Genomic DNA, 16,571 nt, shown 5'->3' on the forward strand with positions numbered 1-16,571 from the left:
AGTCTCTTAAAGAAATGGAACAGATTTGAAGCATTTTACCATCCTGATATTGTAAGTTCTCTCTGGTTTTCTCTGGGTTTACTGCACCATCAGAATATTCATGTCACACACACACAGTGACATGTAGCTGTTGAGAATTGTGATTTAGCCTGGCTGGGTAATAAAAATGGCACCCTATTACCATGTAAAATTGTTTATTGTGAACTCTCGGGGATGAGGCCTGGGATGAAGAATGAACAAACAATTTTCACAGAGGAGAGAAATGGCTAAGTTATGGTTTCCACAGCAACGGGTACCACCTCTCATCCCTGTAGAGACAAGATGCATATATGTCTATATCTGTGACATACAGGACAGCAGAGAAATGTTTAGAATGCACTATTGCATCATCTCAGAGAACACACTACAAAATAAATAGATCCCTACTCCCATTAGTATTACATTAGTATTGCGAGTATTTATTAAGATAATTTAAACACTTCCTCATCATTAACATGCGTCCGCATGGTCGCATATACAAACATGTGACAACTACAAAAAAAACTATATGGGAAAATATCTAAATAACATATGGGACAGGATCAGGGCAATTTAACTGGTTGTGTTTAAAATTGACTAGGGGAAACCAGTGTAACAATCTGGCCACAATGATGGCTCGCTGTTGGCTCAAGTGTTTTCCTCTGTTCATAGCTTAATAACTAGTCTCAAAATGCATTTTGGTCCACAATCAGCTCCTGTGGTATGCTATTATATACCCATTAAATTATGATGCATTATGGGAGTTTATCAAATTCCACTTGAATTCCCGTTCACAACTGGAGAAAAATAAATAAATCGGCAGCGTGCCTTATATATAAATTCTACCAGTCAGGTTGTAAGGAGCAGTGAAGCGCAATAAAGGATTTTTAGTCAATTTTCTCCAGCAAAGAGGCTAGAGCAGTATTAGCATAAGCTGCTAACTGCAGCACTAGCTCTTTTGCAGTTCAGAGGTGAGTATATCGGCCTGTAGTCTATGTGTTTACCGTGAAGTCTGGCTTACTGGAACACCAACCCCCCCAACCACTAGTAGTGCTCATACACAGCTGTCTCTGCCGATTTAGTACATATTTTTTAAACTCAGTGTAATGCAGGACATTATGAGATTCAGGATATACCAAAATGTCCTTGTTTACCAAGGACTCTGAGACCTAAACATGTAAACATCATTTTCAGGAAGACTTCACTGTTGGCCCAGACTTCATCTGTTCAGAAACTCTGCAGCATTGCTTAGCACAGCAGCGAGGTCATAGTTATAGACATGCTTGCACACACACACACACACACACACACACACACTTGAAGCAGTGGTGTAGCTTGAGGCAGGCTGAGTTCAGGTCACACTGCTGTAGTGTGGCCTTGAGAAAGTGCTTGCTGGCTAATATTCACCAGCGTTTTTTTGGCTGCTGTGCCGAAGGGTGCTCTCTATATAAAGAGCCATCAGTGACCCTTGCAGTCACCCTTGATAATAGTGTCAGATACATTTTCTCTTTCTCTCTCTCACCCTCTGTCTCTCTTTCTCATAGGTTTGCAGTTTTTTTTAACTTCCCCCTATAGTCTATAAGCTGACTGGTCAATTGTAACAATATTGAAAGACTAAGGTCAGATTTATATTTTACAACCGTAGTTAAAAGAAAAAGAGACTGTAGATATTGTAGATGAAAGTGTACCATGTATACAATAAGCCGCTGTATAATTTTAAAGCTGCTCAAGGCTATGTTTGTGGAGCCCTTAAAAATAAAAGCAAGACAAGAGAGAGTTTATTGGTATAGCACACATAATACATCAGGTCACTCATGCTATTTGGACCCCAAATATTAAAAATCATTGAATCATTTAAATTAAGAAGCATTGAATAATTTCAATTAAATGAGGAAAAATAAAACAAAGTTAAAATTAGGATTATGAAGAACAGTAAAATTTAGTTACTAAAGAGTGAAGTGTAACCACTTTGTCCGAGGTCCTGCAGGTACTGTGAGTATCAGAACACAGCAGAACTAGCTAACACTGCTAACAACACTGAGCTTCACAGTGCAGATTCTTGCAGCTGGTTGGACAGCAATTTAGATGTTATTGATTGCATAAAGAAAACAACATTTCATCTTGAGAGACCCGCAAAACATTACAGAAGCCCTGCACAAGGATGCATTACGAAGTTTCCTAGAAATGTTAATGTGGCATCCTGTCCTTACCTCTGTTAATATCAGTAATTGACCACTCAAGCTAAAAGATGATTGGCATCAGGTATTGGCTAATCTTTGCTGCTACAATGTTGTTAGCATAATGAAATTCTGATTCAGTAAGTGCTTTAATATGATTGCTAAAATTGAGATCAGAGTGGGACGGTTGTGTTCTAGTATTTTTACATTTGGTACTGGCATACTCAAATAAGCATCTAGTTCAATCACAACCAATCGCAACAAAGACCTGCAGTGTGGACTGTAATAGAAGATTTAAATAAGGGTGAGCATTGTGATTGAAAAAGTGCTGATGTGAAGATATATATAAGGTGAGGTATTGCACACTGAGGTGGTGGAGTATGTGAGGATATTGATTTTAAAGCAGTTGTACCAGAATCTCTCAGTGAAACTAAATACCTGTCAAGCAGAAGCAAAGCTAGTCTGGCATTAGTTTTCAAGCCCTTTGAATCTTTCATGTTTTTCCAGTGCTGGTAAAAATGACTGTTATCTTCGCTCTTGCTTAGTTCCATTCCTTTGTTTTGGTGCTCTTTTTTTCTGCTGCGTTGTATGGTAATCCGCTGTCTGAATTGGAAACGCTGAAACGTAAAGATATTAAAGGACAGCCTTCACAGTTGTTACTTCAGTATGTTTTATCAACATGCCAGGCAACCCTGCTGAATTCTTTAGTTGCTTAAATAGGCACGGATCATTTTGGCCAACTAAGAAAAGGTCAGCTATAAATGGACCTGATTTTTATTAATTCATGCTTAGAATTGCTTGGATTACACCATCTAAGTAGAAGATGCCAAGGCAGTTGGCTGTAGTTACAGCAGATATGTCCAGTTTCCTGTGCAGTAGGAAGCTGCTGCTGACAGTATGTTTTCAGGGGCAGGGCAGCTGTGGACAGAGTGCAGCAATGTTGTTACATGGAACAGATGTGATGGCAAGTGTTAAAAGGTTCCATACCAGGAACAGAAGTTCAGCTCTTAGTTCTAGCTCAGCCCCTTGGCAGGACACTAAGAACGGTGGACACAGGCCTCTGCTGTGCCTTTTTGTCCTTGAGGAAAGTAATTAACCCGCATGGCTCCAGGAGCCCCGTAGAATGGCAGTTGTGGTCGCCCTTACTTAACTTCAGCCCTGACAGTGTTTAAAAAGAGCAGCCACTACTCACTGGCTCAGCGGTGAATGATAAAGGTCACAAAGAAAGAAAAGATTTGTTTTACTGAGGTATATGTGCACTCAGTCAGGCGGTTTTCTAAGTCTCACTGTCACCTTGCACTTAAACCTGTAATGAAAATTAGATTATAGTAATAACAATTTACAGACATAATATCAATGTTGCCCACTATGTTAATTTGGGTGTTTCATTACATAAAATGAACATCACTCATATTTTAGCTTATAACCCTGTTCTGTTCCCGTATGATTGTTTCGGTTACACGGCTCAAATTTTTGAGCAGACATGCAACATCTTTCATGTAGAAGCTAATAGAGTGCTTGCAATGAACAATGCATCAGTAACAAAACCTTCATAGATAGAGACCGGACTGCGACAAGAAAACACATGCTACTCAAGGCTAATAGCTATTTTTCCCCAATAACTGTGTAATTCCAAACAGAACACAGTAGAAGATTAAGTCTAAATTGACAAGCTTTTAAAGCTGCATTCCTCAGCTCCCGTGTGGGAACATTTTGGTTGTAGACCAAATAAGTGTCAAGAACCTATTAACATGAATATGCAGTTATAATGACTTGAACATAAGCATACCATCCAGTTTTCCGAACTGGGAACAAAAAAAAAACACAGTTGAAGAGAGGCCTTCCTGACAGTTGACTATTACATATGCTTTTGCTGAAGTGCAAATAAGACAACATAAAATAACATACATTCACAGATAGTGTATATAGTTATGGAGCCAAATAAGAGCTGCAGTTGAATAAACAACCATAAACTACTCACCACATGTTAAGTTCATATGTTTTATCAAAATTAATTTCTATGGCTCAGAGTACACTAAGGCTTAAAAGGGTTTTTCATTATTCCCTTGGAGCTACTATTTCAGATGTTGTTGCTCATTTACATGCAGTATGGTTCCCTCAGAATACAGTTGATTAGTGTTGAACTTGTTGCCTTATTGCAAAGTGACAAAGAAGACATACTAATTTAGCTTTCCTTGCCTTCTGGAACATCTGGATTATTTGGATTTTTGTTTTTTTAGGCATTCTACTAAAAAATGAGAAAACTGCTCAAGTGTCCTTGATGTTTGTAGTGCTACATTGTAGAGGTCTGCACTCCCGCGGGAGTTCCCAATGGGAGATTTTCAGCATCTCCAGCAGGCACGTGCAGAGGGGGTCAGGGGCGGAGGTGACTTGAGAACCTGCAGGTTTGGGTCTTTCTCACCTGAATTATTCCACCAGCACTAACCCAACACCCCCCCCCCCCATTCTCACCTGAAAAAATCCACCAGCAGTACATTTGAAGCACTAAATGTGATTCTTCAATTCCTATAAGGACTGCAGGGAGGGATTGGCAGAAATGTGTATGTGCCGGGTGGGCGCGGGATTAAAAGAAGACATTTTTGGCGGGAGCGGGCGGTAACGGGACAAAAACACACGAGAGCGGACAGGAGCGGGTTTAAAAAAGCAGTCCTGCGCAGACCTCTACTACAATGCTACACTACAGTGGGTTTAGCTGCATGCCATTGGTCTCAAATTGGTAACAGATGTACCACTATTTATGTACATACTAATCTCTAATGAAAAATAATAATTTGAAACTTTACACTTGTGTGTGTAAAGTTTTACAGTGTTTATTCATCTAGAAAAGCATATCTGAAACCACTGAGCTTTACATTACAAAAACACCAAGGGTCAGTTTCTATGAGAGGGATTAAGCCAATTTGTAAATGTCCATTCAAAATGCTGAACAGTCCAAGAGTTGATTTAATTCTTGTCTGGGATCCCCCCAACGGATTTACAGAGAGATTTATATCTTACAGAACATATTTGCATATTGTACTAGGTGTTGAGTAGTACTTTTGTTAGTTAGAAGTTTGTGCAGCTTCTGCTTGTCGTAGAAAGCTAGTTTCCTCTCTCTAGAAAGTGGAGCCGGAGGGAGAGATAAGAGTGTTTATGGGAAGACAGAAAACAGGAAAGATTTCTTATAAATGCAAGAGCAATTTGAAGATAGTATTAATAGGATGTTAGATTAATATCTGTTTTTATAATCCCACATTCAGTCACGTTACCATGTGAAAATTTGCTAATATTTAGAGGGCTGAATGAATGCAGATTACTAGGTAAAGATATCAATTAAAACTCCTGAAAAAGTCCTGGGAAGTTTTTTCCAAATGGATTGAGAACCCTACAATTTGCCTGAAACGTGTTTTGAAAGCTGGTTGTCCACAGCTTAGTGTAGGTGGTGTAACAGTTTCTGTAATGATTTTAGTGTCTTGCTTGCTGTTGCTTCTTCTAGAGTGAATGGTATGAATGGTTAAGTTGAATGTGCCTCTAACTTGTTTCTCATTGATTTGTTTTGTAGCACTTCATTTAAGTGGCACTGTGCAGTGACTTTAACGCCTTTCTTAATTGCCTTATTAAATGCAATATATCTGCTAATAAAATGTGAGCAGCTTGAGAGGAGCTGTTCTTGGTTCGGTAGTGTTTACAGATTGCTCTGACATGCACTTTGCTTTTAATGTGCAAATTATTCTGTGACTTTCAGTTAGCATTTAAAATGATGAGTGATGTTAACAAGCGTCATTTATTTTATTGCATTTTATGACATTTGTTGTTAGTTTGCACTGTCCTTTGGTTTACCTACCTACCTACAGCTGCCATGGGTCAGTGCCATTGCATAAACCATGTTTTAGTTTATTAGATGTAGCAGCAGTAAATTATTAGGGCTGTGTATTATGATACAGGGGTTACAATTCAATATAGCAGGGCGATTTAAAAATGAAAAGGCATGTCACCGTCCTTGAAAAAGCAACTGTTGTGCCTTTGGGAATGCAAAGCAAGAAATTGTTGAGAGAACAATCAAAATGTCTAAATCAATGTTTATTTCTGATCATTATATATACCTGGACTGATGCGAGTGAGTAAGTGAGTCCATCCTTCCTTCTTTCCTTCCTTGCTTGCTTCTACCCTACACCCACACAAACACACACACAGTACCTGAGGACATATGCATCTGTCTCACCTCCTTAGCCTCTTGCCAGGTGGAGTCAGCACATTAAAAACTCGTTTAGCTACTGGCTCGTTAAGCGCTCATTACTAACAATGCACCCTTAGTTTCTAAGAGAGAGCTAGGGTCAGTACATACACTCAATCACACACAAACACACACACACATATAAACTCCTTCAGCGAGGAAATGAAACCTAAAAAGGAGGCAAGAGGTTCAGAGAAGCAGAGAACAAAGATGATGGATGGAAGAAATTGAGGATTGGAAGTTAGTCAGTGATTTAGATGGAAAATAAATTCGTTTTAGAGTCCATTTATATAAATTTAGTTAACATGGGGTTAGTTTATAGAGTTTTCTTTTATATTTGTGTGTGTGTGTGTGTGTGTGTGTGTCTGAGAGCTTTGCAGTTAATAGTAAATAAATTGGATTTGCCTTTCAGAACTTCTGTTCTGTCAGTGTAATATTACTAATGTTAATTTCATAATTTTTTTTTTTATTCGTATATACTATTTTAAATGCACCCAACACCTTTTGTTTCTTACATACTTTGATACCGTTATGTAATTAAAAATGCAAAACTAAATTTGGACACAAACAGCGTATGTTATAGCCCTCTTACACACAAACAAAGCTTCACTAACATATTTTTCTTTAGTAACACATCTCTCTAAATTTTTGTTTCATAATGATTAATATAATTAGTGTTAATATGTAAGCATGTTAAGTAATGTTTTGCTGATATTTTCTATAATTTTTAGACTGCAGAGATATCCTCCTACCGATGATGCTTAAGGAGCTGAGTGGAGCATTGTCAGGTGTGGGGGAGGGGCCTCATGATGATAGACGGAACAGTGTGGAACTTCTCAACAACATCTTGGAGGTGCTCAGCCGCAAAGATGTGGTAAGATCCGGTCTCAAGCCTATTTAAGAGTGCTTTGAAGCTTCATTTAATTCCACTCAGTTTTATTCAACTGTCTATAAGAATCTTCATTTCTTGCCTTTCATTTTTTTATTGCTGTGACGGTGCTTAGTTATAATACTACCAAGACATAAAGGCTGTTGCACACTTATTGTTCCAGTACGGAAGTAAGAACCCCATAACACATCATTTGTTTATACTGAAGTCGATATGGTAAAGAAAGCTGACCACATTTATTAGAGTCTAGAATGTTCAATTTTTTAGTTCGTTGTTCTTTGATCAGCTTGGCAAAACATGACATCAGTGTACTGTACAGATTTTTTGTTGTTTCTTGTGAATTTTAAGTCCATATTATTAATTTTTGTTTTAACTTATGTGATAAAAATGTGAAAAATTTAACAGTGCTCATTAATACAAATTATATATTTATAAATTATTATGTTAATTTAATTGCTCACTTATTTCAGTATAGTTCATACTGTATCAGAAATGTCCATTAGTATGTGCAAAAAAAAATAATAACATCACAATCGAAAAACGTAACACTGTAGATTTTCTTTCTACTGTACTTATCAATAACTAATCAATGTTTGACCAGTAACAAAACCACTGAGAAATTAATTTAACTGTTACATTCCTTTTAAAATGTAACCCTAAACCCATATTGTTATACCTAAAAAATATAATTTAATGCTGATGAAAATACAACTAGTCAAACACACACACACACACACATACACCTACACACACACACCTACAGACACTGATAGTGCCTTTAATTGGTAAAGTATAGGAGGAGCTCATGCTTTGAAGTCTGTGTAATGTTTCAGTCCTACTTTATTTACTTTGAAGATTCTAATGAAGCTTGAACTCAAAGGAGGAATGCTGATATGAGAGAGAGAGAGAGAGAGAGAGAGAGAGAGAGAAAAAAGAGAGAGAGAGAGAGAGAGAGAGAGAGAGAGGTATTACTCTCTGAAATGAGACATGGATGGTGAAGAGATGAAGAGAGTGATGAGGGGAATTAGTTGCGGTTTGTTTAGGGAGTGCACGAAACAAAATGAACAGATGTAGAGGGTTAGTGTAGCAGAACAAGAGAGAGAGAGAGAGAGTGAGTGAGCTTATGGTGTAGTAATTGAATCACCAACCGATAAAGTTCTGTAACTCTTAGAGGAGCTTTTTAGAACCTATATTATGTCGATAGCACTAGGGTGTGTGTTTGAGTGGGTGTATTTGTACAGCAGTAGAATAGCACACTGGTTTATCACCACTTGGCCAACGGCTTTTAAATCCTATTTGTGCTTCTGTGGACAAAAGCGGCCATTCACACGGATTACCGCTCACCAAGAGAAGCAGCGAGACACAGAGAGAGCAAGAGATAAGGAGACAGGAACGGAGATAACCACAGAGAGGAGTTTAATGGAGATGGGAGGGGTGGCATTTAACAAACAGAGGGAGTCAATTCTCCTGTTAAACCCGAAGGGCCCATTTTATAGAAAAAAAAAAACACTCTTGGCCTTTTACACTATGTAAGCATTATTAAAATTTGAAACATAGCATTTACTACCCAGTATGACACAGTTAAACTTGCTGTGAAAACATATATTATGATTTAAATAAAAATAGAAGCAGTTCCCTTCAGCTTTACAAGCTGTTTTCATACTGAACAAGGTGCAAAAATAACCTCCTTATATTTCTGTTAAGAAACCAGTCAGTAGTTTCACTCCTCCCACTCATTTTGAAGTGATGAGGACTGTTGTTACTGCAGACAGTATGTAGTGGAGTTATTAAAGTGGAAGACTTGGGCAAAATGAGTAGTACATATTCTGAAGTTATTAGTTGTCAGGGAGTGAATGTATTATTGCACCATTTCAAAGGATCCAGAAATACAAGTATGATTTTCAGATGCCTGTGATTAGTTCACTCTGAACCTTACAGTGTGTTCTGTACACTTCAGCCTTTAGTGCCGTTTGAACATGGTGCACCACATTTCTTCTTATGAATCAGTCAGAACAGGTTGTCTACACGTGGCAGTGTTCAATTTTACACAACAGCTTGGTTAATTCTAAGTGATGATGACAGGATGGAAACACCTACTCCTTTAAGCAATTAACTAATCCAACAACTGATTAGCGACTCTGTGTTAGCAACAGTGCTGTGTACATATAAGGGTTGGAGCAGTATAACAGAAATACCGCAAAGCAGGTATTTAAAAATGATGACGTTTCTGATGTGTGATATTCTGTTCTATCTGAAGTCAACAAGTCTGCAAGATGTGCTTGAAAGCAGCCAACACATCCAAGATCATTCACTTGACTCTGTGTTCTCAGAGTTGAGGCTTTATCTTCTAAACATGTCCTTTGAGTCTCAGTTAGCAGTAACAATGTCTGTGCTGAAACTGTCACATTAACTTTTCAGTCACTCCAACACCAGTTGCACAGCTTCACTCTTTCAGACATGGGAGCGACTATTTTAAGCATCAGTACTTCAGTTTTCAGCTAGTCAACAACAACTGAACTGAGCTGTGTGCTACTTTGCAGATCTGTATTCGAGCTAGCTTAGCAAAGGTTAGCTCAACAAGTGAGCTACAGAACCAACACACCACATCAATCGATCTGAAGCATTCTCTTTAAACATTAACAAGTATGGTAAACGCAATGTTATACTAACTACTAACTGTCCAGCATCTCCTGAAACAGTGTAATAGGGAAATATATTGTGATGATTAACCTATATAAAAAGTTGATATTGCACAACTCTAGCTCAAACCTGCCATTAGGATGGAGAATAATCATCCAAAGAGCAGTTGTTATATGGACAGAAACACTTAATTGAGGGGATAAGTCAATAGGGATAGATTGATTGGATTGAGCTGACAGGCAGGACAATATAAGACATGCGATAAAAGCTACAGTAATGTTAATGACTATAAAATTGTGGTTATTAGAAAAGCATCTCAGAAAATAAATGTTAAACATTGAGATTAATTGGCTACAATGGTAGAAGACCATTTCAGATTCATGTTCTGTTAGCTAAGAACAGAAAGCTGAGGCTGCATTGGGCACATGCTTACCAAAGGTCTGATGAATCTTATTTTTTTAGCTGAGGCTCATACACTTGCTTTCAAAAGCCTGAATCCATGTTCATACCCTTTCTTGTTTCATCTGTCCAGGCTGGTGGAGGTGCTGTAAGGGTCAATTATTATTGACACATTATGGACCTGTTAATACCAGTCAGTCATTTATTTGACTATTGCTGCTGACCATGTGCATACCTTTATGACCCCCTTTGAGATGTGGTAGAATAGGAAAGTTGCTGTATGAAAGTACTGTTCTAACATCTGACCTATGTCATGCAATCAGGTCAACATGGATAAGAAACTAAAAGAAAATATTTAAAGTTCCCAACACCTTGTGTCCATGCCATGAAAAACAGGTCTGTTTTGAATGCAGTATAAAGCACTAACCAGCATTATTACAGCGTTCCAAAAAAATGCTCAGTGAACCTACATTTCTCAGTGTATAGATTTATGATTGCATGAATATTACAGTAGCTGTGGCCCAGTGTTTATTTTCTGTATGCCGTGTAAATAGGTTTTGCTATGAATTTTGATCTTGAAGCTGCTTGCAATGCTTTAGCTGTATTGTTTGTGCTGGTAGTGCCAATAAAGCAATTTGGAAACTCAAGTGAGGTCCAACACAGAGAGCAGAAAAACAGGACAGTGAAAATGATGTCGATGAGCAGAATCCAAGCTGGGCTGTGAATGTGTGTGGATAAAATGATGATGAGTAAAATGTTAGAGATGGGAAGATGTGTAAACAAAAGGTGTCAAAGGCCAGATGATTGTCAGCAGACAGAGTAAGGGGAGAGAAGTGACCGGAGAAGGCTGGAGAAGGTGAGATAGGGTCATTCCCCCTCTCACTATCCTTCGGCACTCCTATCTCTCGCTTCCACACCTTACAGGATTCTAGGAGCATTTCAAATTTCAAATACACACAGGGATTAAGGGAGAAGTCTGAAAGGGTCATGACCTCGCCCCCTCTCTCATTCTCTCCCCCATTATCTCTTTTCTCTGGTCTATGGGTTAAAGTTTTTACTGGTCTTTAAACCAGTAACATGAGCTGATCCTCAGCTGTAATCAGCTCAATTTCCACTCTGAGACAGACTAGGGCAACTCTTGTCATATTTCATGCCTGCCCAATTTGTTGATATTATCAGTAGGGATGCAGTGCATCTGAGAATTAACTTGTACTTGGTGATACAATACGCATCACGATACATGGGGTTGTGTGATGCAGTATATTGCAATACTGTTAGCAAGGTGTTAGATGCGATTGTTTAAATCTAATTTTAGATAAAAAACTGTGATAGTATAAAAAGCAATAGTCTATTATCTAGTCTATCTAGTGGCTGTGGTTTGAAAACAACATTACATTAACCACTGTCTGACACCGATCTTTACAAGTAAACTAATGATTAAAAAATTATACTGTGTTTTTAAAAAATCGAATTAGTTTTGCAAAACATAATATCGCAATATGATACAATATCAATATTTGCACTGGATATTTGGCAATTGAAATTGTTTGGCTTAAGATAAAAAAAAACACTTGGGGTTTGATGTTCAAACAGAAAAAAACATTACAATGGGCTTTTTTTTCTAATTTATATACAATTACTTATTTATTGTAAATCATATTGTACTTTGCTGGAATGTTTGCTTTAGTGTCAAAAAAGGTTAAGTGTTAAATATATATATTTTATTTTAGTTTTGTAATTGAGAAGTAAGACAAAAATATATTAAAACATTGAGATGGTGAAAAATTTTGGCCTTCTAATATATGTTTTATCGTGTTTATTTCAGTGCATATTTCAGTGCAAACTATCAGCCAAAAATAAACCAAACAATAACTTTACATTTGAAAGCTCTTCCTCAATCATTCTGAGCAAAACAGCGTATTCATTTTGTGCACAATTTAGCAGCTAATAATCACATAATGTTCCCTACATTTGGCTTTTAGCAGTTTGCCTCAGAGCTGCCAGCCAGCCGTCCTGGTGGGAGACAGTTTTTAAGCTCAGTGCGCTCCTTTGCTCGCAAAGTTCACTCGCTGATAATGACAGCAGGGTATCAATGAGCCAGTAGATTTCATAGCAGTCATTCTCAAAAATATATTATCAGCATAATGATTACCATCCCGTTTGATTACCATTTCCCCAAAACTAAGCTAATCAGAAACATTAGTATAAAACAACACTGTGGCTTACAACTATCTCTACCATCTCAGCCATTTAAATTCAGCATAACGTCAGCTATGCAATTATAGATTGATCTGTTTTGTAGGAAATTGTGATAATGTTTGTAAAGCTTCAGGGCTGAATTAATACAGGTGTTTTCCTGAGAATAACCCTGTTCAGGAATATTTAAATACTGTCTTCTACAAGACATGGATAATATTTAAATAATGCGTATGGTTCAAAAGCTGCAGAAGGTCCTCATAGCTCTTATCTGTCTGTAGCGTTTGTTAGAATTCAGTTTCAGTTTAATCAGAAAGGGAAGAGGGTGTTTAAAGATTTTCAGAATATTAGAGGAGGAAAGAAAGAAAATATGAACAAAGACAATTAAAGGGAATATTGTAGATGGTAGGACACAGGTGTTTCTGTATTCTTAAAGCACACACACACACACACACACACACAATTTTACCTGTGTGCATTGTGATTGTTCCTAATTAATGTGCCATACTTTAGGTTGGTTTGCATGTGTGCTAGTGTGTGTGTGTGAGAGAGAGATAGAAAGAGAGAAAGAAAGAGAGAGAGAGAGAGAGAGAGAGAGAGAGAGAAAGAGAGAGAGAGAGAGAGAGAAATATTGCTTTACTTTGTGTTGGAGATTATATGAAGTGAAACCCAACATGAATATGAAAATTGAATTTTCTTTTCTGAAGCTAGAAAAGATCTCTGTCTCTCTCTGCCTTTCTCTCTGTCTCTTTCTCTTTGTTTTATCTCTGAGTTCTATTAGTTTTCCTCTGAGTTTCTTACATAAGTCTCTCTCTCAGATCTCTTTTATTTGACAAATCTTGTATGAAAATCTATTTTACAGTAATATCACCAGATCTGACAACATGTATGGATTGTGCATAATGTGAATGCATTTTGACCTCCTAGTCCGCTTGTATGATTACCTGTATTAAAGTATGCATATCATTTGATCTCACATTTCTGTCTGCTGTGAATGTGTTTGCAGGTGCTCACGCTGTCGCACTGGCCGGTTAGCAAACACACTAATCCAGCAAGCTACCTATCAAGCCCTCCACTACTTTGAGGGAAAATAATTGATTTGTACTAAAATTATTTCAAGGCTGGCAGGTAAAACCTAAATATAAAATATTTTATTTTATTTTAAAAATAAAAAATATATATAAAAAAATATTGCTGCACAAGGGAAGTTATATCCCCACTAGTGGCAGTGATAGTTTGTTGGAGTTTTTGTTTGTAGAAAAATACAATTCTGCACATTTTAAAGCAGTACACTGTTATAAAAATATGTTTTAAAAATGCAGTTTTACAGAAGAAGCAACCTTTGGAGCTTTAAATTGAAGTGTAATTTCTATTGGTCGATTCAACATAAAATTACAAAATTTATTCCAAATGTGATTATGAAAAGTGTTTTGGAACATATAAAAAAGCCACATAAATACAATATGCTCTACGTCAATATGCTCTCTCTCATTCTCTATCTCTCTCACTCTCTTTTTTTCTTTTTTTCTTCCTCCCTCCTTCACCCCAGCTCAATCCCTGGCTTTATCCACTTGTGCATTATGACATTAGTGAGTGGAAATAACACACACTCACACACAGGTCACTTCTGTCCTAATTCTCAGATCTGCCCAGTTCAGCTGGAATTGACAGATTTGTCATCTCACCTCAGTGCCCACAGTACACGCACACACACACACATACACACACATCGAGTTGTGTGTTAGGTAAGGCAGCAGATGTTTCCTGGAGAGCAGTGTGTCGGTCTGACTCACCCTAATTTCAGGACACTGCATATGTCCTAACCAATGAGAACGTAGGTGAGCTTGCGGCTAACAGACTCTGCCAACTAAACACACACTCACGTTCTGGAGTGGGATGACACCGCTGGCCTGCCACTGTGCGTGTGAGCGCGAGTGTGCATCTGCCTCTGCGGATCTCTTAATGACTTCCTGTCTGTCTACTTGTCTTAATGAAGCAGGCAGATGATGTCACACTGTTTTCACCTCTGTCTCGTCCTTCCACATCAGACAGAGATGGAGAGACAGAATTAGCACAGAAGCGCAGAAAAGTCAAAATAAAAAAGAACAAAAACACATAAATCACAAAAACAATGTAGAAAGCAGAGAATTAGAGACAGAGAGAGAGAGAGAGAGAGAGAGAGAGAGAGAGAGAGAGAGAGAAAAGTTAATGTTAGTGAATGTTAGGGTAAAGTGCAGTGTGTTTTAAAAAAGGATTTTGTTCTTTAGCTTTGCAATGACTGCAGCTTGCATTTTAATAGAATTCATAGATTTATAAATTATTTAAAACATTTGTTTATTTATCAGAAAGTTTCAAAACAGAACAACAATGTGCTGTTTTGATGCTGGCTTTCCAAAGCAGACATCAGGGTTACTCTGGTACACCTAACATTATATATATATATATATATATATATATATATATATATATATATATATATATATATATATTTAGTAACACTATTATGATTGTAATATTATTACTATTAACAGTGCATTCATTAATTATTCATTACAATTGAGTAATTAAAATTTTGGCATTTTTTAATGGTTAGGTTTGGTTAATGGCTTTTAAAGATCAATCCAGGTCTAATGCTTAGTTTTGTTGTACAGACATGATTTTCAGCTGCCATAGTGGGAAATCTCTGGAGTGTGGAATTGTTTTACAATATTGTGTTTTGATTGTTTAGTGGCTTTTATCATTTCATTGCATTTTTACGGACAGCATTGTTCTATTTGTGAATTTATTTTAGTTTTTTTAGGTTTTCTTACTGATAAGTGTTGGGGCATTACCAGTTAGCTGCCAAAACAATTCTAACTCTTCATTCCACCTTAAATAGTGCAGAATTTAAAGTGGAATATAAAGTTTGAAAGGGTAATCTAGGCCAAGCGAGCTGTGTGGTAAATGTGAAATAGCAGCCACAAACTGTAGAATGTTTGTGCCATTTCTGCTGGAGTATACTGATTAATTAATGGAGCATTCCACAGATTTTTGAGCTTCATGCACATGCATATGGCACACTGTATTTGTGGGGTTTATAATTTGTAGTTGTAGACCCCAATAAACATTTTACCCAGTCCCCCTGAGAAGGCGTAGGTAGTCAGTTCACTTGTTCCTTGCTTGTGATGCATGGTGAGGACACACACTGAAGGCAGCTCTTATGTCTCCCAGAGGTATGGAAATTACTAGTGTTTACTCTGCCACCTCAGTGTGGGGGAGTCTGAGTCTTCACTTTCAGCTGGCAGAAGATGTTAGCAGCTAAAAACTATGGCTTTTGAACACTGGAAGGCTGGTGTACTTCAGACTGTGCTCTAAACTGTTTTATTGAACACATCTTTGCTGAATTATTCAGAAGCCTCCATTTGATTTTTTTCAAGGTTTCTTACGGATTTTGGATGCCTGCTGTTTGTTTGATGGCAGTAGGCTTAGTATTAGTTTCATCTCTCTTTCTAGCTCTGCTTTGAGTTTAAACTCTCAAGATTTTTATATTTATGAAACCTAACAAACCTCAAAATTGTTGTCTGCATCTTTAGTCTTATTTGGTTTTATTGCACCTGGTAAAGGGAGTGTTGACTCTGTACCATCCCATTGTGTCTGTTCCACACATATGATCCCAAAAATATACATTATTCTGCCCATTCTGCAGCCAAAAAGATGTGTTAATTTTCAGAAGCTGCCATTTAAATAAGGTTAATATGACTTCTAATTTTCAACATGACTAGATTGGTCTATAGTATTATATGTAATGTATGTATTAATACAGTGGCATAGGTTTGCATTTACTTCTTGTCACATCATATGACAAGCTGAATACAGATTTTTAACACCACTAACTAGACTTCAAAGTCCATTTAGTGAGTAGCTACCAGCACAGCAACACAGCAGCAATCAACAGAAAATGAATTATTATTTCTTTCTGTTGTGTTTACACTTTGACCTCCACAGTGCAGATAAATTTGACCTTTAACCCTATCTTTTG

General features: G+C 37.4%; 1 protein-coding gene across 1 annotated transcript in view; it reads left to right on the forward strand.

Moving 5' to 3' along the window:
* LOC103035845 (dedicator of cytokinesis protein 2) overlaps positions 1-16,571 on the forward strand; it is a 117,808-nt gene that overhangs the window by 39,468 nt on the left and 61,769 nt on the right. The window contains exon 25 of the mRNA XM_007228015.4: positions 7,161-7,303. Within this exon, the coding sequence (XP_007228077.3) occupies positions 7,161-7,303 (143 nt within the window). The remainder of the gene's footprint in view (positions 1-7,160; positions 7,304-16,571) is intronic.

Source organism: Astyanax mexicanus, chromosome 2, assembly GCF_023375975.1.
Source record: "Astyanax mexicanus isolate ESR-SI-001 chromosome 2, AstMex3_surface, whole genome shotgun sequence".
NCBI lineage: Eukaryota > Metazoa > Chordata > Actinopteri > Characiformes > Acestrorhamphidae > Astyanax > Astyanax mexicanus.